The 23,814-nt window shown below is 41.2% G+C and overlaps 1 protein-coding gene across 1 annotated transcript in view; it reads right to left on the minus strand.

Moving 5' to 3' along the window:
* The window catches only part of SV2C (synaptic vesicle glycoprotein 2C), a 211,091-nt gene that overhangs the window by 151,504 nt on the left and 35,773 nt on the right, over positions 1-23,814 (minus strand). The window contains exon 2 of the mRNA XM_046001090.1: positions 10,808-11,483. Within this exon, the coding sequence (XP_045857046.1) occupies positions 10,808-11,384 (577 nt within the window). The 5' untranslated portion in view covers positions 11,385-11,483. The remainder of the gene's footprint in view (positions 1-10,807; positions 11,484-23,814) is intronic.

Here is a 23,814-nt window from a genome sequence, read left to right on the forward strand (position 1 = left end):
ACAAGTTACATAGTGTAGTTGCACATTTTAATCTAATGATTATCTTGACTCCAAGCTTACTGAAAAATTGCCTACGGAATATTCTAGGTTATATTTACTTGTTCCTTTATGAACAAGTAGCATAATTCATCTATATCCAAATCCTTCCCTGCACTCTCAAATATTCCCCAAGATACTCAAGGAGAATTTAGCAGTCTAGAATATTCTTTTTTTTTTTTTAAGATTTTATTTATTTATTTATTTGACAGAACGAAAAAGAGGGAGAGCATGAGAAAGAGGGTCAAGGGGGATCCTGATGTGGGCCTCAATTCTGGGACTCCAAGACTATGACCTGAGCCGAAGGCAGTCGCCCAACCAACTGAACCACCCAGGCGCCCCTAGAATATTCTTATGCAAGAAGTCACTATGGCAAACTCCAAGCCCAGAATTAGACTGGAATTTGTCAGGAAGAAAGCTACCAGTAGGAGCTGGCTACTAAGAACTAGAGCCCCGTCAGGACCCAGATTCCTGTGAAAATGTAGGAAACGGCTGGAGAAGTTGCTCTGGGAAGCCATTTGTGTTCATCCAGGACTCACTGCTAGGCCCAGCAGCACCTCAAACACAGGAGACAGGTGAACTCCAGCCATTTCTGAAGATGGCTACGAGCACCCAGCCACCTCCAAAACAACTTCCTTCACATTGGGTTTTTTTTCCCCTTTTCCTTTTGAATTGTGTTAAATTTACACAACACAAAATTTGCCATTTTAACCATTTTTAACTGTACAATTCAGCAGCATTAAGTACATTCACACTGCTGTGCAACCATCATCACCATTTTCCCCCAGTTTTTCATCACTCCAAGTAGAAACTCTAGCTTTTGAGTAGTAACTCCTCATTCCCTCTCCCTTCCAGCCCCGCGTAATTCTAATCTACTTTCTGTCTGTGTGTATTTGCCTATTCTAGATAATTCCTATAACTGCATTCATACAATCCGTTTTGTCCTTCTGTGTCTGGCTTATTTCCCTCAGGCATAAGGTTTTCAAGATTTTCTCATGTTGCAACCTGTATCAAAGCTGTATCTTTTTTCTTCTAAGCATTTCTTTTATGGTTTACTTTCTATTTGTTTTCTCTTGTTTGATTTTACATTGGGTTTCTGATTATTTAATGTCATCCTTCCTTCCAACTTTGAGCACTGCTAACCACCACATGGCTTCCTCCTGTCCATCCATTTCCTACCTTAACTTGACAAGATGGAGACGCTGACTCCACCTCAAGGTGGTATCTTCCTTACACTTTAGCTCATTATTGTCAGGAAGCATTGTCCCTGAGGGATAGTAGCCTTGGTTTTCCACATTGTTGGAACACATTGTGCTTTCCTGTTCTACCTGAATCCCTAGGAGAAGGGGTGTGTGTGTGTGTTAGAAATATCTTTGCCACGCTGCCATGAACCTACAGAAGTAAAGTATGGCAATCTATAAGAATATGGTCTCAGAGTGGGGGGAGGAAAGTCCTAGCCTAAGGTCACAGAGATAAACTGGATTCTTAACTCTGGAGGTAAAAACACACTCACCCCAAACTTCTCCCAAATATGCCCCAGCTCCTGCTCTCCCTGTCCTGACCATGGTACCACCTGTGGGTAGATTTGGTTTCACTTAGTCACTGGGAAGGGTAAAGAGACCCCATCCTAAAACCTTACCTGGTAGCCTCAAACCTGGCCTCTCACCATCCATTCTCTTCTTTCTGTAGGCACATTATGTGCATATTAAATAGGTTAACTGCAGATCTCTATGTTACACACCCTCAGCCTCTATGCAGAAAAGGGGTTACATATTTCATTCTCACTTTGGTTCATGCAAATCCCTCCCAAGGACTGAGCTATTCTTGGTAATGATTTTACTTAAAACAACTTTTCCTCTTCTCTTCGAATGCTATAAATGCCTAAACTTAAATAACCAAAGACATCATGAATGTAATTTATTTTGTGTCTTGATTGTTGGTAATTCAAATGCTACAAACTATTCCCCAAAGGCTTGCTGCTCTGCAGAACCACAGAAATGGTAGTCTCCTAGAAGAATGCTGGGCTCCAGCACTTACTTGAAAACATCTTATTAACATCCCTTCTTAGGTAAAGCAACGCCCAACTTTCTCATCTTCTCTTCCTGACTTCACAAAGGGCCATACTGAATGTGAAGTATCCCCTTTCACTTCCCCTCTCAGAGCCTGATTTTATGCTATACCCATCAAAGGCGCTCTCCCAAGCACAAACCAAGGGTCCTGTGTGGATGCAATGTTCATCTTAGCAACTCCAAGGCAATTTGCCCTTCAGAAGTGCCAGGTGGCGTGACTCTACCTGTTCTCCTTGAGCTCTCCCCTGGGCATCAGGAAAGAACACACTCTTCTTCACCTCCCACCCCAACTTTCTCTGATGTTCCTTGGTTAACCTGATGGTACGGATGCATGTTGGCCACTCCACCAAGCCCCAGCCTGGCCTCAGTGCAGGTTAGGAGGTCTTCTCTTTGACTGAAAACTCCCTCATCAGAGGCATAGCTAACAGAGTCCGTTGTCCTAAAGCAGGGCCTTCTCTCTCACTCTCTCTCTTTTTTAATGGTAATTATATTGATGTCATTTATTAAGGACAATGGCGCAAAGTTACTACAAGAGGCAGTGTGAACAAAAGATGGTGAGACAGGCAGATAAAGTGGACAGAGTATGAAGCCTGTAACATGCTTGATCCCCTACCACCCAAGAGCACCGCATCCTGGCCTCTGTCCAGGGACCTTCCATCCCAGGTTGAGAGGCAGCCCTTCTTTCATATGTCATTTCTGCTAACTTTAGCGCTGGCTACCCTTCTTGCCCTTGAGATGCCAGACACATAGGGAGTGTTAGCAGGAAACCCCAGCTATGACTAGGATCAGGGCAGGTCTGAAAATTCCCCCCTGTACTGTCCTAGGGCTCTGAGCCTCAGGGTTTCTCTCATCACCACCCAGAGTCTCTGGGGCACCAGCCTGCCTCCAGAGGATGAGAAAAGGAAGCCTGTGCTCTCTATTTTTTTTCCAAAACAAAACTCAGCAATTTCTGGGCAACAAATACATGCATGCCGCTGGTTGGGAAAGGGATTGAAGCCCTCCGATGATGGTGTCCCTTCCAGATCTACTCTCTCCACTTCTGCAGTTCTGAGTCATTCAAATGTAGTGCCTTTACAAACATAAAGTCCCCCATTTTTCAACATTTCCAAAGTATTTTAAGTCAATGAGACTAGGCACATGATGTTCTAAGATAAAGCCCATACTGATTTGACTATGCTTAGCACCCAACAACTATAACTGCTTGGGTGAATGTTTACTGAATTATATTTGCACCTCAGTTATGCTTTTCCTTTGATCTCTTCCTTCTTCTGAGTAATCTGAACCTGCCATAAGTTCTTGGAAGGGTGAGACCTTGGTTTCTTATATTCCTTCTCCTTTTGAATCCCCTCAGGCTCCCCACTACCTGATGTAGAGCCCCAAATAATGGAGCCTCTTGGCACAGAAGGCACCTCTATGTTAACTGGGAAAAGGCCCTTATCTAGGTGGATAAATGACAAAAAAAGAATATCCTTAGAGTAGAATTAGCAAAAGTCACCTTTTCTTACAGGCAGGTGGAATCAGCCACAAGCCAGAGTGAATGGCTTGATGAGGAGAAGGAAGGCTGGATTCCAGCACCAGCCAGGTGCCTTTTGGCATGTTACAACTTGCACAACTATACATAGCAGCCCCACAGTATAAGTTGGCTATGGAAAGTGCTTGCACTAGGATGTTAGGCATTTCTCAGCTGTCAGCTTCTGTTTCCAGGCTTTGTCTTGAGAGTGAAAAAATAAACTTGATGGCAAAAATAAACGATATTCCACTATGTGGACATATTTGCTCATTTAAGATTGCATTTGTTAATGTAATAAAATACACATGACAAAATTTATCATCTTTAGCATTTAGATAACAGAGAGGTGTGAAAATAATTTAAAGATCATTATATTGTTTTTAAGCAAATTACTTACATAAAAAATTGGAAAAATTCATTGTGTCTTCATCATTCTATATTTGAAAAGAGATCTCGATTTTGAAATCAAAGGTAAGAGCTATACCCAAAGACCTCTTTCATTTTTTCTCTCACAATCTTGAAAAGGCCAATAAGAATTTTCTAAGTTTAAGGTAAGTATGTCAGTTTGCAGAGATGTGGGCTGGGAATACTTACTTCAGTAATTTATCAATTAACTCTTCAAAATGAATGTAATCAAACCATTTCCTACTCTATGAAACATTCTGCAGGAAGCTCAGGTCCTATAAAAGCTCTTGCTATGTAAGAACATTGAAAGGTTAGATTTCCCATAAAAGGGGATGATTGCATTTTCATGTTTGGAATTCAAACCTACAAGCCTAATTATTTGTAGTTATTAGGTGATTAACATTTCAGATTGCCCTATTTAAACCAATCTGCAATTAACAAATTCTCTAAACTGACAACAGATCAACAAGTTCTATAAAGACTTCAGGGAGAGTTCCATGCTGAATCAGGATACATAAGGCCAGGACCACCAATGGAATCAGAATCCTCATTCAGGAGTGTTCTAGGACGTCAGGATGCAAAGATCAGTTTTCAGGTTCAAAGCAATACTGTGGGAAAAGCTCCAATGAGCCTCCAGGTAACAGAGAGGCATTTACTATCACAGTCTCACCATCCCAGAATGCTGCTTATTGGCAAGTTTCAGGAACGTGGCATGGAGCTTCTGTTCAATCCTATCCTGTGAAAGTGGATCACAGACTCTCGGGATGGAGGAATCTTTTCAGGCTACTTGGCCAACTCCACTAGGACATTAGAAACTTCACTTCTCTCAGGAGAATATGAATGACCAGAGGAAATAAGACCCAGGAATATAATGGCAACAAATTATTGAGTCTTCTTTTCCAATTTGGCAATAATGAATCCAAATAAGATTTTGCTAGTGTTGGTGGACAGGATGTTCTCTAGAAGCCAATAACTTTTTAATTCCAATTAGAATCACCGTGACAGCTTAGAGGCTAAACAGATACACAGGGCGCGCACTTGTACACGCACACACATGCACACACATACCCTGGACGTCAAACCTCCCTTCAAGACACCAAGGCAGATGCAGATGTCAATGACAAAGGAATTAGGCAGGGTACACAGCTGCTGATCCTGAAATCTGTAGCCTACACTTTTAGGATACAAAGCCTTTCCTTTTAAAACTTAGAACACATTTACAGAAATAGAAAAAACACTCCTGAAATTTATATGAAACCAGAAAAGACCCTGAATAGCCAAAGAAATCATGAGAAAGGAGAACGAAGAGGGAAGCATCACTATCCCTGATTTAAAGCTATACTATACAGTTATAGTCATCAAAACAGTTTAGTACTGACATAAAAACAGACAAATAGACCAGTGGGGCAGAATCAAAATAAACTCAAGCACATATGGTTAACTAATATTTGACAAGGGAGCAAAGAATATTCAATGGAGAAAAGACAGTCTCTTCAATAAATAGTGCTGGGATAATTGGATATTTATAGGTAAATGAATAAAACTGGTCCCATAATTTACAGCACTCACAAACATTAACTCAAAATGGATTAAAGATTTAAAAGTAAGACCTGAAACCATGAAACTCTAGAAGAATATATATGAATAAGGCTCCTTGACATGGGTCTTGATAATGATTTTTGGATATGACAGTTTTTTGGATATGACAAGCAACAAAATAAAAAATAAACAAGTGTGACTAAATCAAACTACAAAGTTTTGCAGACCAAACGAGCCATCAACAAAGTACAAAGAACACCTATGGACCAGGAAAACAATATCAGTGAATCATATATCTGATAAGGGGTTAATAGTCAAAATATTTAAGAATTCCTACAACTCAACACAGCAAAAACCAAATAACCCAATTTAAAAATATGCAAAGGACCTGAATAACCATTTCTCCAAAAAAGAGATAAGAAAAGCCAACAAGTATATGAAAAGACTCAACATCAGTGATCATTTTGGAAATGCAAATTAAAGCCACAGTGTTACCTCACCCCTGTCAGAATGGCCGACACCAATAGAATTAGAGATAAAAAGTGCGAGCATGCACAGAGAGAAAAGACAAAAGCCCCTGGTCCCATGGGGCTTACATTCCCTCTATTTTAACTTCTACTATTCTGCCTCTTTAAGATGACTTTGTACTATGGGTTGATTTCACATGTTAATTCTCAGAGAAAATCTTATTTCTCATTTGTGACTGTTACCATTATGTACTGTCTATAAATTTAAAAAGACAGAAAACAAAAAACAAAACCAGACAATATCCTCTATTAGGGTTTTGGAAAAGGGCAAGAAAGGTCTAATACCAACGGGTGATTACACTGTTGGGAGTTCACAAACAAAAAGTGAATTTTAGATCATCCCTTGAGATACCAGAGTGGTATATTTCTGCTAGTAATTGAGAATATCATCTTCTCCTAGGAGTAAACTCAATCAAGAGGACTTCAAATGAAAATATTAGAGAACTGGAAAGAAACATGGGATGAGGAGCTGGGAAGTGTGTTCCACAGTCTGCCTTCCCCAGTACGCATCCCTGGACCAGACAAGTCGCCCACATGCCCAGATCTCCTCCACTCACTTTTAAGACGACAGGGTCTGCCTAAATCCCTAAGGCACCAGTCACTGGGAAATACCATGATCTCCATCCATATTAGGAACCAATCCTTACTCATCTTAATCTCCCTTACAGGGCCTTGGGCCATGCCCCACACACAGAGCCACTGCATAAATACTGCTTACCCCAACACAGAACCTATTGTAACGTCAGAGTGGCAGCTGCAGTCACTGACCGTCCAGATAAGACGTTTAAAATTTTGTGCCGTTCTTTAGCTGTTCAACCTGTTGTTCACCTAGCCTTGCTCACTTTGTGGGTCTCAAGAGCCATTTGCATAGCCAAGTTCACTGCCTGAACTGAGAGACCCTTTGCAACCTTTCCTGTACCACACTGCAGCACTCCAGAGTTATAGGTCTCTTCCTTTTCCCAACAACTTCCGGGCCTCCCCACTGTCCTGGCTGCTCCTCTTACTCTGGCTTCTCTTTCTCAGTCCTCCTGCTCACCACCAGCCCTGTAAACAGCGTTCTGCAGGATGTCACAGCCCCCGGTGGAGGTCACTGGCAGTGTCATCTTTTTTTTTTTTTTTAAAGGTTTTATTTATTTATTTGACAGACAGAGATCACAAGCAGGCAGAGGCAGGCAGAGAGAGAGGAGGAAGCAGGCTCCCCGCCGAGCAGAGAGCCCCATGCGGGGCTTGATCCCAGGACCCTGAGATCATGACCCGAGCTGAAGGCAGAGGCTTTAACCCACTGAGCCACCCAGGCGCCCCTGGCAGTATCATCTTAAATGAGATGGCTCACCAACCAACTATGCTTCAGCCCAAATGGAGAGTAGCCCATGGGCTCTTTGGACACCCCCAAGGATCTCACAGAGAGAAGTCTAAAACCAACTCTTCATCCTTCTTCCTCATGTTAAGACCTGTACTCTGCATTATTTAGATGAGTCGCCTTCTTTTCATTAACTGTCCACTTGTTCCACTGTCTGAATTAACCAAGGACCAATCCTTGCTGACTCCACCCTCTGGAATAAACTTGAAATCCTTGCCTTTTCCTCACCACGTTGGTGAGGTCCTAACCCCTTCTGTGGCCTCTCGGCCTCAAGTCTCCTTATTTACATGTCTCTCCCAGCTGTTGATACTCGCCTCTTTGTACCGCTAACCTGTAGGCATTAGTGAGTTCTCTGTACTAGACTGTAACTTCTTTGACATAGAAGCCTCGTCATTACTTGTCCTATTATCCCCTGTGATATGACACTGTGCTGTGCACATAATTGCTCAATAAATAGACTTTGGCAATAAAGCATGGATTATCTTAAAGTGACTGCACTTATCCTCTCAAAGAGCAACTTGTTAGATAATTATTTACTCTAATTAACAATGTTATACATACACACAGACCACACACATAGACACATGCACACACAAGACGCTCTTAACTTCCTTTAAGTCAATCTTCTAGCAAACACCAAGAGATGATTGATCTCCCAAATAACTGAGACATAAATTGGTTCCTATTTTTCATTCCTCACCTTCCTTGAGGAAATGACAGAACGCTGAGTAGAAAATGAGAAATTATTTTGCAAATCTATACACCTCAAACACTACCAAACATGGGCCATGCATCTTTCTTGTATTTTGATCCCACTGCTGTGACTTGGTGGTGATAATTATATTACAAAGCTATTATTCGATGAAATGAAAATGGCAAAACAATTTCAATGCCTGCCCCAAAAAACTCTGTTAGAATGCAATTATAAGTGAAATTACAATGGCAAAATAATTGGAATGCAAGTCTGGGAGGCACTGTTACAAAACCATTAAAATGCTTCTGCTGAGGACTCGCAACATTGAGTGAAACCATACACTCCCAGGGACACATTTTTAACTCACTAAAGCAGCCAACATTCATGAGAAGATGAAAATATCTGTGCTGCAGTTGTTCCACGGCATTCTCTGCACTTCTGGGTGCCACCTGGGGGTGTGTAACATCACTGGGGTTTGCAGGTTTCTGGGATAGGCTGGTCAGGGCACCATGGGCGATACTGTGCTTCCATCCCACACCAAGCTTAGTTTAGATTTTCCTGGAATGTTTCCAATATAAAAAGCCAGGATCACAATGTGAAAAGATGTTTGTGGTAAAATATAACTTTCAATTATTAAATATGTGTGTGCATGTATTTCTAAGGCTCTAGCTTTCTAAAATGTTCTGTTGATGTATTCCTTTTGCAAAATCTTGATAAAAGGTTTTGATGTCCAGGGTTACAGTAGATCTATCTGCCCACCAAAGAAAAAACCAAAGACAAAATATGGTGCACTAGATACACAAGGGATACACTGAAAGGATCAATTTGACAAATGACTTAGGACCCTCCTCCGAATTATGTTCTGCATTTTGATGGCTGAACACATAGATGAGTCTACCAAGAAAAACATGCAAAATATGCCCCATTCCACCACACCCCCTCTCCCTCACAGTCTGCTTCCACAGATCTATCTTGCTCAGTTAAGTGACTAAAAAAATAGATGTTAGAAGGAAGAGATATAAAGAAACAGCTGTTAAAGGAATAGATGTAAATCCTTTTCTCATTCATAATTATCTCTCTCACAACGTCACAGAGTAGGTTAGAAAATGGCATTTTGGGGCACCCGGGTGGCTCAGTTGGTTAAGAGTCCAACTCTTGATTTCAGCTCAGGTCATGATCAGGGTGGCGAGATCAAGCGAAGGAATAAATGGGAACGTTAACAAGGCCTTGTAACAAGGTAAACCTTGTAGCTTAATTTTGTTTAGTTAAATCAATTAATTAATTTACTTATTTATTTTAGAGAGAGAGTGTGTGTGCAAAGCATGTGCAGAGGGAGGGGCAGAGGAAGGGGTGAGGGAGAGAGAGAATTCCAAGTAGACACCACACCCCCCACAGAGCCTGACATGAGATTGTGACCTAAGCCAAAATCAGGTGTCAAACACTTAACCAACTAGGCCACCCAGCTGCCCCATAGTAAATTTAAAACAAAAATCAAATCTGCTATCTAGATATTTTATAGAGAGGTCATATTTTTATACATATAATTTAGATATTAATATGATTTGAAAGAGATTTTTAAAATCATATGAGGAAATCTTTCCAGTTTAGGCACAAAGGAATGAACTTTGAAAAAGACAGAAAAAGTCATCTAGAGAAAATTCTATGACTAAGACTAAGTGAAAAAATAAACAAGCAAACATACACAGAGATTACAGAAAAAAAAAATTAGCAGGATCCCCACAGTATTTAAATTGTAGTACTTCAGATAAAATTTGAAATGTGAAATCACGTTTGTCAGAGTTTTCTAGAATTAATCTCTATATTTGGGAAACTACTCAAATAGGTTTTCACATAATAGCTTTATTAACTTCCCAGGGCATATCTCTGGAAGTTAATAAAGGAGGAACCAATAAAACATTTGTAATATGGTAAGTTAAAATCTATTGCTCTAACTTTGAAGTGAATAAAGATATGAGTTAGACAGACTGGGCAATCCTTGGAAATACTGAGGAAGGCACTAGTTAGAAGGGGTGGGGCTTGAATATTTTATTTGTACTAAAAAAAAATTTTTTTTTCCCCTAGTAGGTTGTCAACTTGGGGACATTATGGTTATATATATATATATGTATATGTTTTTATATATATATAAATTGAATGCAAGTACATTTTAGTAAACCTTGTTGTTTTTTTGTTTTTGTTTTTGTTTTTGTTTTGACAGACAGACATCACAAGTAGGCAGAGAGGCAGGCAGAGAGAGAGGAGGAGGAAGCAGGCTCCTTGCCGAGCAGACAGCCTGATGTGGGGCTCCATCCCAGGACCCTGGGTTCATGACCCGAGCCAAAGGCAGAGGCTTTAACCCGCTGAGCCACCCAGGCACCCCAGTAAACCTTGTTGTTCTTGAAAAAAAAAAGACACGAGTTGGATTGATGGATGGACAGACGGTAAAGAAAATATGGTATTAAATGTAAACTCTAGGATCTGGGTGGTGGATACATATATGGGCAACCTCGAACAATATTTTTAATTCTTCTGTATATCTAAAATTTTTCATAATAAAATGTTGGGAAAAACGCACTGCTCTAGAGGCAAAATATTCATTCTATCTGTTAACTGTGCTCAATTAATAATCCAGGTTCAGAATTTGTCTCATTGACATGGTACACTCACCTAGCCATCCGGATCCTGAATTTGGAATGCACAAGTCTGTTTCAGCACTGGGCAACACGAAGCCAACAACAAACACCTCCACACCGTCCGCCATAAGGGCCATGCCCAGGACAAAGAATAGGGCCCACTGGAAACGACCGTGACCACACTCTTGGATTATCAGCTCATACTGCTGGGCTAGTTCCTCCTCATCAGCTTTCCTCTCTGACTCCAGCTCCTGCCGGTCCTTGTGCACATCCCCCTTGGGCTGCCCCACGGACACAATGCTTTCCTTCCCTTGGTTCATACTGGGGATGCCCTGATACTCTCCTTCATAGATTTCATCATCTTCATCATGACCCTCGGTAGCTTCACTGGAGCCTTCATCATCATTGGCCTCCCCATTGTAGGTCTCTCCAGGCGGGTAATAGTCATCGTCCTCCTCATCTTGGAACCGACTATAGGACCTCTGTGTGTATTCATCCTGGGCCCGGTCCACTGCCTGATTCACCTTCTTTACTGTTTGTTTCTTCACCTCCCGGGCAATGTCCTTGGCACCCTTCATCAGTGAAGTCCTATCCTTGTGAGAGTCCTCCATCTTATCTCAACCGATGGCGACCGAGAAGATGGGAATTTTTCAGATTCTGATCAGTGGTTCGGCCCTGACTGCATCATCCACATCAGGGTCAAAACAGAACTGCAAAAGAAGAAAAACCACATGAAATCGTTATTATTCCTTTCTTATCTTTTTTAATCATTTATTTCCTAGTCTCTTTTCACTGTTCCCTCAGACTAAGACACAGAATTAGCTTTTCCTTTCTTTGATCTTACTGTCCACATGCAACAGACAACAGTTCTCTGTTCAGGTGTGATCAGCTCTTGGAATACTTAATGGGTTTTACTGTTGTTACTACTATTATTATTTGATGTTTAAGGAACTCTGTCCCCTGAGAACTTTGATAGAATACACAGGCATTTCCCAGAGAGTAAAACAGGACATCTGGTACCTCTAAAAGTACATCTAACACATTTTGAAAGTGTTATAAAGATATACTCTGATTGAGAAAAATAGTATTGCTCAGAGACATACACACACTGCAAAGGCAAAACTAGAACAGAAGAATCTTATCTGACCTTATTTCCTAATAGTGGAAAAAAAAAAAATCACAGGCAAGCAGCCCTATACATGATGCTATTGAATCATATGCATTTCCCCTCTACTTTCATTATCTCTCCTTCCAATAAATAACAAAGACTCATATTGCACCCAAAACCGCAACTGAGTATTTCCCCCTAGTATAACCATCAGATCAGTGGGAAATGGGCAGAGTTCATCAAATGATTTCAGATACCTTTGATAAACATTGGATTAGAACATATGGTTTGTCAAGTCGGGGTCTATCCTTTCAGAGGCCACTTCCAGGCCAGCGGGGACAGGTAAGCCACATGCCATGTCCCTTCACAACCCCACCCTGTCAGTACTTCAGGCTTTGTCTCTTAATCTTCTTTGTCTCTGGAGACACACACACACACACACACACCCCTTGTCCTACTGCCACTCCAGTTAACTGCTATTTTGGATACCAGAGTCATGGGTCTCCCATGACCCACCATTTGGTTTTCTTTCTCACTGAGAGCACCCTAGATCTTGGCTTACATTCAGGCTGAACACATGGGAACTGATCTTTCACTTGTCCACTGAGCTGTCCCCTCTGGTGGCCCACCACTGTAGAGAGAGGATATAAAGGTGAGAGAGTCCTTCTCCTCCATCATTAACTCCCCAAGCTCTACTCTGTGGCAGCACTCCAAACCATAAGTTATGTAATAGCCACTTCTACCTTCTTTTTGCAACCGGTATAAAACACTTGATAAGTAGCTGTACAAACATATACTTAAATGGCTCATTCAGACATCACAAACAAACCCAGCAATAAAGACAAAAAGATGTTTGTTTATAAATGGACTGTGCATCGTTACCACTGAATAACTGTGAATGCCCAGGAGGCAAACAGAAGCATGGTTCTGCACAAGCCTGTGTTTTGGAAGACAGCAAAGTGAAATTAAAATAAACATATGATTATAAGCTTTTTTGCCAAATGTCTTAATGGAGGGCTGTATGTTCTCCCTTTTTTTTCCCTCTTTCTTCCACCACCCCCCGGCCCTCCCCCCTTTTTTTTTCTTGGAGAGCTGAGAGTCAGGGGAAGGGAGAGATGGGAGGATCCATGAGCCAATTAAGAAAAGATGAGCAGGTAGTTGGAAAAGAGTTTGATTTGAGGATGGAGGCTCAGAGACTCAAATCGTATAACTCTGTTTCGGGGTGAGTCACTGAGTTACACCACAGAGTATGTGCCAGACAAAATTTTAATAAAAAACAGCTTGATTTTGTGTATACCCTATGACAGACATCGTGCCAAGAAGTTTATATACATATTTAAATTCTTTTACTTAATTCTTACTTCAATCCTCCAAATAGGTGTTATAGTCTCCATTATACAGGTGGGAAGATTAAGGCTTATTGAGATTAAGTAAATGGCCCAGGGTCACGTTTGTCAACAAAGACGCTGGGACTCCAACTCAGATGGTTCTGACCCCAAAGCCTTGACCCTTACCCATCTGTGCTTCACCCAGTACTCTTGCTAAGGGCTTAGTAAACATAGTAGTATTCTTCCTGTTCATTCTGATACCTTGGTTGCCTATATAAAAATTGTTTTACAGCCTCTTGCCTAAATCACCTTGTACGTTCTGAAACAAGGGGAATTACTGTGATATCTTCACTCGTGATAGGCTTGATATGGGTAATAATTCCAAAATATGGTCTTGTTTGTTCAGATTAACCATCCCAACATGGTAGCTGTACTTCAAAAGATAATCCTATAGTCATTCCAAACATGACAAAGATGTCAGTGGGCAAGAAGGGCAGGAAAGAAGGCAAGGCAATGAACCCCCAACCGCCTCCAGTCAAGTGCAGCTGCCTGTTCCCTGTAACGCAAGGTGGTGTACTTCTCCATGAAATAAGGATAATGACAAAACCACCTTGCAGAGTTGTGAGGATTAGTAAGTGCTGTTTACACTGTGTCCAGGAGAAAATTTGGCATATATTAAATGATTTTAATTCAGGTTCCCCAGAAACAGAACCCAGGGTAAGGAATCAGGTGAGAATCATTTATTAAGAGGAGTTGATAAAGGAGGGGACAACGAGGCAAGACAGCAGTTTTAGGTAGGATCCTGGGAGGCGAGCTTCAGCCTCTGCTCAGAGTTATTCCCACTCAAGGCAAAGGTGTGGGGCTTTCATGCTCCCACTCCCACCCATTGTTGGCTAAGGGCCACCCAGGGCAGGGATGGACTGTAGGCACTTCCGGCTCTCTGCACCCAAAGCTAGACAGTTCCTCAGGGTCCAGGGATGGTCCTCTGAAGTGGTACAGGTGCTGGCTGGGGGAAGCAAAGGCCCACTGGAGCCAGGGGAGGAGAGCAGAGAAAATGAAGGGGATCCCAGAATATCAAGGCAGGGCAGTCACAGTATCTCCTGCAATAAGAATGGAATAACTACTTATTTAGATGCCCTGCTAATCACACTAAGCAAGGGTCCTACAGCTGATTAAAACCTTATTTACAGAACTGGCTGTTACCACTGAATAATATTTACAGCACAGCTTATCTGAGATATTTAATGACATGCACAAATTAGCTCTATTTCCATGTGTGTGACAATCATTTTGCCCAAATAATAATTTGTACACATAAATGAGAGCTATTCTGGCAAAAGAGAATTTCAGTTCTTTTTTTCCCCTTCAATGATTCATGCCACGGGGCGTACATTCACTCACATCACATACAATATCAAAACCATCCTACACGTGTTCCCATGACACACAACCCTCCCAACACACACACACACATACACACACAGATGTTTCTCTCAGTTTCCCCACACTGTCCCTGAACCTCCAGTCCTTCCTTCTGCTTTAGCCTTCAACACCACCATCATCAAAAGATGTGGGAGAGATAGCTCCTCCTCACCAGAACGTTCTGGGATCTTCCAGATACTGGGATACTTTTTTTTTTTATTAAAAAAAATTTTTTTTAAGGTTTTATTTATTTGACAGAGATCACAAGTAGGCAGAGAGGCAGGCGGAGAGAGAGGGGGAAGCAGGCTCCCTGATGATCAGAGATGCGGGGCTTGATCCCAGGACCCCGAGATCATGACCTGAGCCAAAGGCAGAGGCTTAACCCACTTCCAGGCGCCCCTAGTCCACTATTTTTAATAAGGGTATTTATGGAGCTTTGAAGTCATTGGGCACACATAGAGTAATGACAGTAATAATAAAAGCTCACTCATTTTTATGTCGGCGCTGTGCTATGCACTTCAGAGGTACTATCACAGAACAGGAATTTTAACAACAGTCTTAAGCTTTTTAAATCTCTGTTTTACAGATGGGAAAATCAAAACCTACCCAGTAGGAATTCACACCTACACAAGTCTATCCCAAAGCCTAACCACTTATACTACAACTATCAGAAATTAGCAGAAATGGGAGCCACGAGGGTAACAGAAAGCTGATACTGCAAAGTTGGGGCAGAAGACAGCCCTACCTGCCACACCCAGATGATAGAAACACTCAAAAGTATTTGCAGGTCTCTAGCATGTTGGGCTTGGAGGGAGGGGTCATTATCTAACAACCCTCTTTCCCTCCTAAGTGCGGATCTAAAGGAGACCAGATCTAAAGGAGACATTCAACAGAGTAGATAAATAGTGATCAGTTACCAGCTCATGGAGAATCATGCCCACACTTCATCCACGATGCCCCACCTTCTTCCCAGTCCTGGGACTCAGCACCACACAGGACTCGTCCTGGAGGGAAGGCTGTCTGGGAAACTTTCCATGCTGCCAGGAGTAGCAGACCTGGGTAAGCACCTCCATGGGGTTGAGGCCAGCAGGCCAAGGTCTTTCACCCAATTCGCCAGAGAAATTCATCCTTCTTTCTTGGGGAGGAGTCAGGGAACGTGCATGGTGGGAAAGGGAGAAGCTGCAAGTGTTTTTCCACATCTGTCCCTCCTAGGGAGCAGTGGAAATTCCTATACTGGAGCAGAGGTTGAGAAGTGGGAAATAAAGCTTCACCTTAAGTCAGTGCTATAGAATTTGGCCAGGACTATAACAAAGCACACCAGACACCCCAGTGAGAGCCTTATCACTTTCCATCTCTTAGGAGATAGAACATAAAACTAATTGTGATGACATTATAGTAATGCCACAAAATAGAGCTTCGTTAAAACAAAAAGGCAGTGACATAAACATTCAAATTTGCAATGAGTCCAGAAATATTTTGAGGAACTCTATAATGCATTAGTCCAAACTATGCACTTTCATCTATGATTCGTGTCAGAAAGAAAGGCAACTCTTAGTATTCACCACCCACCTTGCACGCAGAGCTGATTGTAAACAACTGGATACCTCTTTATTTTTTTTTAAATTTTAACGATTTTTATTTATTTATTTGACAGACAGAGATCACAAGTAGGCAGAAAGGCAGGCAGAGAGAGAGAGGAGGAAGCAGGCTCCCTGCTGAGCAGAGAGCCCGATGCGGGGCTTGATCCCACGACCCTGAGATCATGACCTGAGCCGAAGGCAGAGGCTTTAACCCACCGAGCCACCCAGGTGCCCCGATACCTCTTTATTAAGGCTATTTCACATGTCTAAAGATAACGATTTTTTAAAAAGGCTTAAGATCAGTTTCATCGAGGTATAATTTACATTAAATAAGATGCTCTGGTGATGACTAAAAGAACCGAGTGCAACAGATACGGTGCAGACTACCAGCTAGATTATGAAGACGCTTATTCTGGCAGAAAACATTGGTTGAAATGCTCATTCAGCACAGGTTTGAAACCTCTGAACCTTATAGTAACTGTCAACAAAAAAGATCAGCATATCTGAGCTCTGGACTTTGGTGGAGAAAGATAAGACAATGAGCATGGCTTTGGAGGAGCTCTAGGTATTATGGAAGAAAGTCTACACCACCGCTACATATAGCCAAACCTTGTGCAAGAGATACTATTTGAAGGCGACCAGAGTTAAAATTCAGAAATACATATCTGAAGTGAGACAGCATTCTGAAAAGAAGCTTTTGGGAGGGAGGAGAGGACACTGCAGATAAAGCATATACTGACCCATCATCCCAGCCTGTCCAAATCTTCAACATTAGACATTTTTCACTTAAAAATGCTGCTTGTTGGGGCACCTGGGTGGCTCAGTGGGTTAAGCCTCTGCCTTCGGCTCAGGTCATGATCTCAGGGTCTGGGATCGAGCCCCGCATCAGGCTCTCTGCTTAGCAGGGAGCCTGCTTCTCCCCTCTCTCTGCCTGCCTCTCCGCCTACTTGTGATCTCACTCTCTCTGTCAAATAAATAAATAAAATCTTAAAAAAAAAAAAGAATGCTGCTTGTTACTACTGGGTATTTACCTCAAAGACACAGATGTAGTGAAAAGAAGGGCCATCTGTACCCCAATGTTTATAGCAGCAATGGCCACGGTCACCAAACTGTGGAAGAACCAAGATGCCCTTCAACAGATGAATGGATAAGGAAGATGTGGTCCATATACACTATGGAGTAGTATGCCTCCATCAGAAAGGATGAATACCCAACTTTTGTAGCAATATGGACAGGACTGGAAGAGATTATGCTGAGTGAAATAAGTCAAGCAGAGAGAGTCAAGTATCATATGGTTTCACTTATTTGTAGGGCATAAGAAATAACACGGAGAACATGGGGAGATGGAGAGGAGAAGGGAGTTGGGGGAAATTGGAGGGGGAGAGGAACCATGAGAGACTATGGACTCTGAAAAACAATCTGAGGGTTTTGAAGGGGCAGGGGGTGGGAGGCTGGGGGAGCCAGGTGATGGGTATTATGGAGGGCACGTATTGCATGGAGCACTGGGTGTGGTGCAAAAACAATGAATTCTGGTATGCTGAAAAGAAATTAATAAAAAAATAAATTAAAAAAAAATGCTGCTTGTCCTCCAAACCTTTAAATTTATCTGTAAATATGTGTAAATTCCTATCCTTTGAGTGATTTCCTTTCATTATTTCTCAACCTAATCACAGCTTCCAGTTAAGCATAGTTTCCTTTGGGCATTCAATCATGTCTTCCATTTATCCATGAGTGCAACAGTCTTCCCTATTAGAACGCAAGCTCTGTGAAAACAAGAACTTAGTAAAAGAAAATGCTATAAAGCAATGTTACTGAATAAGGACACAAGCAATGTAAGGGGGCCAACTCTCTGACTGCCCCTTTCTTCATGAGGGACTTGCCTGGATCAGCATTTCCCCAAAATTGTAGTCTGCAGTATGTAGATCTACAAGGTGATCTGAGTGGAGAAAGTTCTATGGTCAAATAAATTGGGGAAGTCTCTATCTCATAATAGGTCCTTCTCTAGAAGTGTCACAGTTCAAGCTTTTTGTAAAGACCCTTGTTTAAATGTATTATCCAACCATTTCCAAAACTTTTCTAACAACAGAATGTCCCCACTCTCAACAGGACACCAACAAGCAGTCCAGTATTAAAATAAATGCCAAGATCCTTTTAAATCCTAACATGTCTAGGAACTTTTGGGTGGCTCAGTCAGTTAAGCATCTGCCTTCAGCTTAGGTCATGATCCCGGGTCCTGGGATCGAGCTCCACATAGGGCTCCCTGCTCAGCAGGGAGTTTGCTTTTCCCTCTCCCTCTGCCTGCCACTCTGCCTACTTGAATTCTCTCTGTCAAATTAAAAAAAAAAAAAACTAAATTCTAATATGTCTATTAAAAAATACCATAAAACTCACTAATTAGAATTAATGGAGAAAAGCAGGATGAAAGGCAGAAATTCTACATTAAAATAATATTTTTAAATGAAATACAGCATTTCAAGTCTATCAAAACTGAAATTAAGCTTACAAAATATCTCAATTAAGATTTTTGCTATAAAAATAAAGAGTATTTAGCATATATGCATATTTTTAAGTAATAAGTCATTCAGAAACCTGGAAATTTTGGTTTTAAGTATATTAACATTCCTTTTATGCAATTTTAAAAAAAGATTTTATTTATTTAATTGAGAGAGAGAGCATGCACAGGCAGGAGAAGTGGCATAATTTTCATAATAGAAAAAAATGTTACTTGAGGTTTTCACACTTGCATTTTTTCCACGAGTGTACAGTGGCATTTTCCAAAGGTTACGTGTATGGTGACAACATTGCTCTAATGAAATGTGTACTTGGGAATTTCTTGTGTTATAAAATTAAGTTCCTTGGGTTTTTAATTTCTAATTTCTAAAGTGGTAAGTACCAATAGGTACAACCAACAAAAATGAAAGTTCTTTTGTTCTTAATTTTTTTTTCTTTTATTAATTTATTTGACAGATAGAGATCACAAGTAGGGAGAGAGGCAGGCAGAGAGAGAGAGGAGGAAGCAGGCTCCCTGCGGAGCAGAGAGCCCGATGCGGGGCTCGATCCCAGGACCCTGAGATCATGACCTGAGCCGAAGGCAGCGGCTTAATCCTGCGGGGCTCGATCCCAGGACCCTGAGATCATGACCTGAGCCGAAGGCAGCGGCTTAATCCACTGAGCCACCCAGGCGCCCTCATAGGCTGTTTAAAATGTTCTTCCTTTATGTTTTTTGCCTTCAGTAGTGTATTAAGTCCCTAATGTATTAAGGCCCTCCTGAAGTTCCAAAAAATTCACCCATATTTGTTCTAACTGATTTTAGTGTCATTGTTTAATGTTTAGTTCTGGAATTTATTTTGCTATATTATACAAGGAAGGCATTTTTCAAATGAATGAACAAATATCCCAGAAACATTTATTAAAACACCCCTTTTATGAAAGTCAAAATTCCTATGTATATTAGTCTCTCCTCAGTTTTGAATTTTGCTACAGTCTCTTGTTGCCCTCATACCATTTGGCTTTAATTTTTATCATTTTGTTACAAATTTAGTATCTATCAGTGCATGTACCCCTCAGGACTCATCCTTTGCAAATATTTATTTGCATCCCATCGAATTTGTCTTCCAAATGAACTTGAGAATTGCTTAGTCATTTTCTTTTTTTAAAAAGATATTAAAATCTAAGTTTAATTTATTATTAGATTCAACAAACATAAAATCTGCATTTCAGTGGATATAATCAGAAGAAACTTAACCAAAAGGGAAAAAAGAATTACAAAGAATTGCAGCACTAAACATGTTTAGAAGTGTATATGCAGGCAATTAATATAGAGAATTATTAATATACTTGTTATTTTCCTTTCACAACAATAACTAAAGAGTATGCAAGGAAATAGGGATGTTCTGGATGAAACGCCTCTTCACACACTTTGAACAAACTTTAGCATATCAATATTTAACAATTTTAGCTCAGTAAATGAGCTTACTTCTTGCTTGTTAAATTATTTAATCGAAGTTGGATTAACAACAAATTATTTCTATTTTTTCCTTTTAAAATTTTTATCATTTTACTTTATTTATTTTATTGTGTTATGTTAGTCATTTTCCAAGAAAATTTTCATTAGAATTTCAACTAGAATTGAACTAAGCTTGCAAATTAATTTTAGAAGAACTCAAAGTCTTAAAATAGTGATTCCGTCCAAAAATAAATCTTTGTATTTATTCAAGTCTTCTTTTACGTAACTCAGTGAAGTTTAGACATTTTCCTCGTATTGTGCCAGTTATTTAATGAACAAGATGCATACACACATATGTAGATATATCTATTTTAAAACTTTTTATTCATTTGTGTATTTGTTTATTGGTTTCTCAGAACCATGACATATATCCTGGCCGCAAAGTTTAGCATCTGTCAGATCCATTCAGTGGGCCAGGAAGTATGCTCTGTCCCACAGTCAAACATTGGCCTCAGTGCAAAGGGAACTCCCTGAATTTCAATCATGGAATAGAGCAGATGAACTTCAATTTCTGGGTCAGGCTTGCTTATGGAGACCTCAGAGAGGAAAGCCTCTGAACCATCCTGACAATCCCATCTCAGCTGTCCTCTCTATGTCCTTCTATGTACCTGGACCATCTCTGGTCAGGTGTTAAGAGGAGCAACACTGCAGGAGAACTGGCAAGGAGACTCAGAGTGTCTTCAGTGAAGCCCAGAATGAGTGCAATATCCTAGATTCCTGTCCCGAAGTAGCTATCAGGATGGGGAAGTAGCTATCCTTGGGGAAGCCAGATGCCTGACAAGCATCAAAACAATCGACATCATCAGGCATAATCATAGACAACTCTGTCATATGCAACTCCTACTCTTAAAAGAATGAGATATTCTCTTCCACAAAATGACCAAAGACATTCTGGCAGATGAGTTCCCTGGCATTAAACACAGGCTGCCAGGTTGGAAAGGGACCATCTGGGGATGTGGCAATAACCACTCAGAGTGAATGCGGTCAGTTCTCCTTTCACTAGAACTTATGGATCATGGGAAGAAAACTTGAAGAGAAACAAAGCCAGGAATTGAATTCCTTTCCAGAAGTGCATGGGTTAACACAAAGTCTTTTGATGCCTGGGAAAAGTAGGGGAGAAAAAGAGCAACTTCTCTCAACAATTCTTCTTATCTCCTCTGGGATTAAAAAAGGGACCCCCAAAGATCCAAGCATTCATTCAAGAAGTATTTATTAAGCACCTACTATATCCCAGATACTCATCTAGGAGTTGCTAGGAGCTGAGTCTGAACAAAACATACAAAAGCCCTGATGGTATGGAGCTTTCTTTCTAGTAACAAGACAGGTAACAAACAAATAAATATATGATTTCATGTAGTGGTAAGGCTACAAATAAAAATCAAGCAGGGCAGGAGGTTGGAGCAGCAGAACTTTCTGTGATGATGGAGATGTTCTAGATCTGTGCTATCCAATAACAGATGGGCAAAAATTTAAATCTAAATAACCACGCCTGACGAGTAGCCGCCCTATTGGACACGGTAGGGTTAGGGTGTGCAGGAAGGGCAGCTATTCTAGGAGGAGTGGTCTGGGTGAGAGCCTCTGAACAGAGGAAAACTGAATAGAAGCCTGATTAAGGCCAGGGCCATAAGCCAGGCTGCTCTCCAGGGGCTCAGAGCTTTCCAGACACAGGAGCAGCAAGAAAAAGCCTTCAGCTGGAGAAAGGCAAGGAGGCCAGGGGCCTGAGTAGAGCTTCAGGGACGGGCAACAAGGGAAGTGAATAGAGATAGATCATCAAGGACTTTGAGGCCACAGTAAGGATTTTGGGTTTTACTCTAAGTGGATAGGTTTAAGGTAGGGAAAAGGTAGCTTAATAAAACCCTATTTATGTAAACACTGGAAATGCTTTCTTTTCTTTTACTGTATCTTATTAGCCCTGCTTTTCACATCTGTTCCAATCTTTGTTCTGGCTATAATCATCTGATAATGAATAGGAAAACTTCAAAATAAAGGCAACTTTTATTAAATGTTTTTAAAGACAGGTTTGAGGGAGGAGGAAAACAGTTGGAAAAGAAGTTCCCCAGAACAGACAAAGCAATCAAGAGAAAAACCCAACCCTCCAATGTACCCAGTACACACTTAATAAGGACCTGTGATCAGTTACCCTTCTTCTCCACATTCACTCAATCTGACATCAGAGCTACCCTAAAATGAGACTAATTTCCGTTTCCTCTGCTTGCTCATCACTGGAACTAGAAGAGAAAGAAGTGGACACAGGCAATTTATAACTTAGATAGCCATATCTTACATATTTTGCTAGGGAGCCAAAAAGCAGTGTCGGGCAATTACTTACATGCAAAGACAGAACATGACGAGAGTCATGTAATGCACACATTGTCTCAGTTGAATAAACACCTGGTTATTCCTACATTGGTACAGAAACTCCACTGCAACCCTTGAGCAAACAGGTGTCCTTGACATATTAAAATGACCTAAGTGATTAGACATAAACAGTGGTCTTGTTTGTAAGTCAAACACACACCTGGGTTCCAATCCTGCTTTTGTGACTTGCTAGCTTTGTGACACTAGGCAAGTCACTTCCGGTCTTTAGTCATCAATTACGCTCTTTGTAAAATAGAAGATAAAAGACCCGTTTGGAGGATTACATAAAATAGCATCAAAGGCAACCCTGGGCACATGGTACTTCCTCAATAAGTGCCAGTGTACTTGAAATTAAAGAAGTATAAAAGGATGTCATTTATAAATATAATTCACAGTCCAGCAGTGATAATGCTGGCAATTTCCGTTTTTGAAAGGAAAAATGACCATGAATCACAGGTTGGCAGTGTGCTTCCCTCGCCCCAGGAGCCAGGCTGGGGAGTCACGAAGCACAGTGCTCTTCCTGGGGAGAGACTCACGAGGCTGTTGCTGAGATACACACCCTGAGGTCTGGCAGCAAGGAAAGCTCCAAGAGCAATGTCTATTTGTCTGCTTGTCTTTTCTGAGCTAGTCAGGCGATGTGATTAGCGTCCTTGCAGTTTGCATGCAATTTAAAGGCAGAGCCACATTTATCAAATCTGCCTCATTCATATTATCACATGGATAACAGAAGAACACTTTCTCCCAGGACCTCAGGTAATTCCCTTCACGTCAACAGGAGAAAAGGAACAGACTCCTCCAGGCTTGCACTATTCTCCCCTTAATGTCTGCGAGTGGTGTATTTTCTCTTTCTTCTTTGTCCATATCTCCTTTTGCAAGCTGCCCAGGGCACGGCTACAAAGGCAGCTGCCTTTGTTTACTTCAGTGCCTTTGAGCAAGTGATAAATTCCCCAGAGCTTTATCCCCAGGGATGCTCTTCTCATTGTTCCCTTGGCTTTGTGGCCTCTACAATGACACCTCCACCAGTGCCCTGTGACTAAATGCAGATGCAGCTCTGGGACAGAGGTGTTGGGGTCGGGATCCGCAAAGCCTAAGAATGGAGTGTCCATGGATTCAGTGTACCATCTGCTGCCCAGGGCTCTCTCTCTTTTTTTCCAACTGTTTTTTCTTTTTCTTTTTTTAAGTTTTGTTTTGCTTTGTTTTTATTTAAATTCCAGTTAGTTAACATACAGCATTGTATTT

Source organism: Meles meles, chromosome 3 (genome assembly GCF_922984935.1).
Source record: "Meles meles chromosome 3, mMelMel3.1 paternal haplotype, whole genome shotgun sequence".
NCBI lineage: Eukaryota > Metazoa > Chordata > Mammalia > Carnivora > Mustelidae > Meles > Meles meles.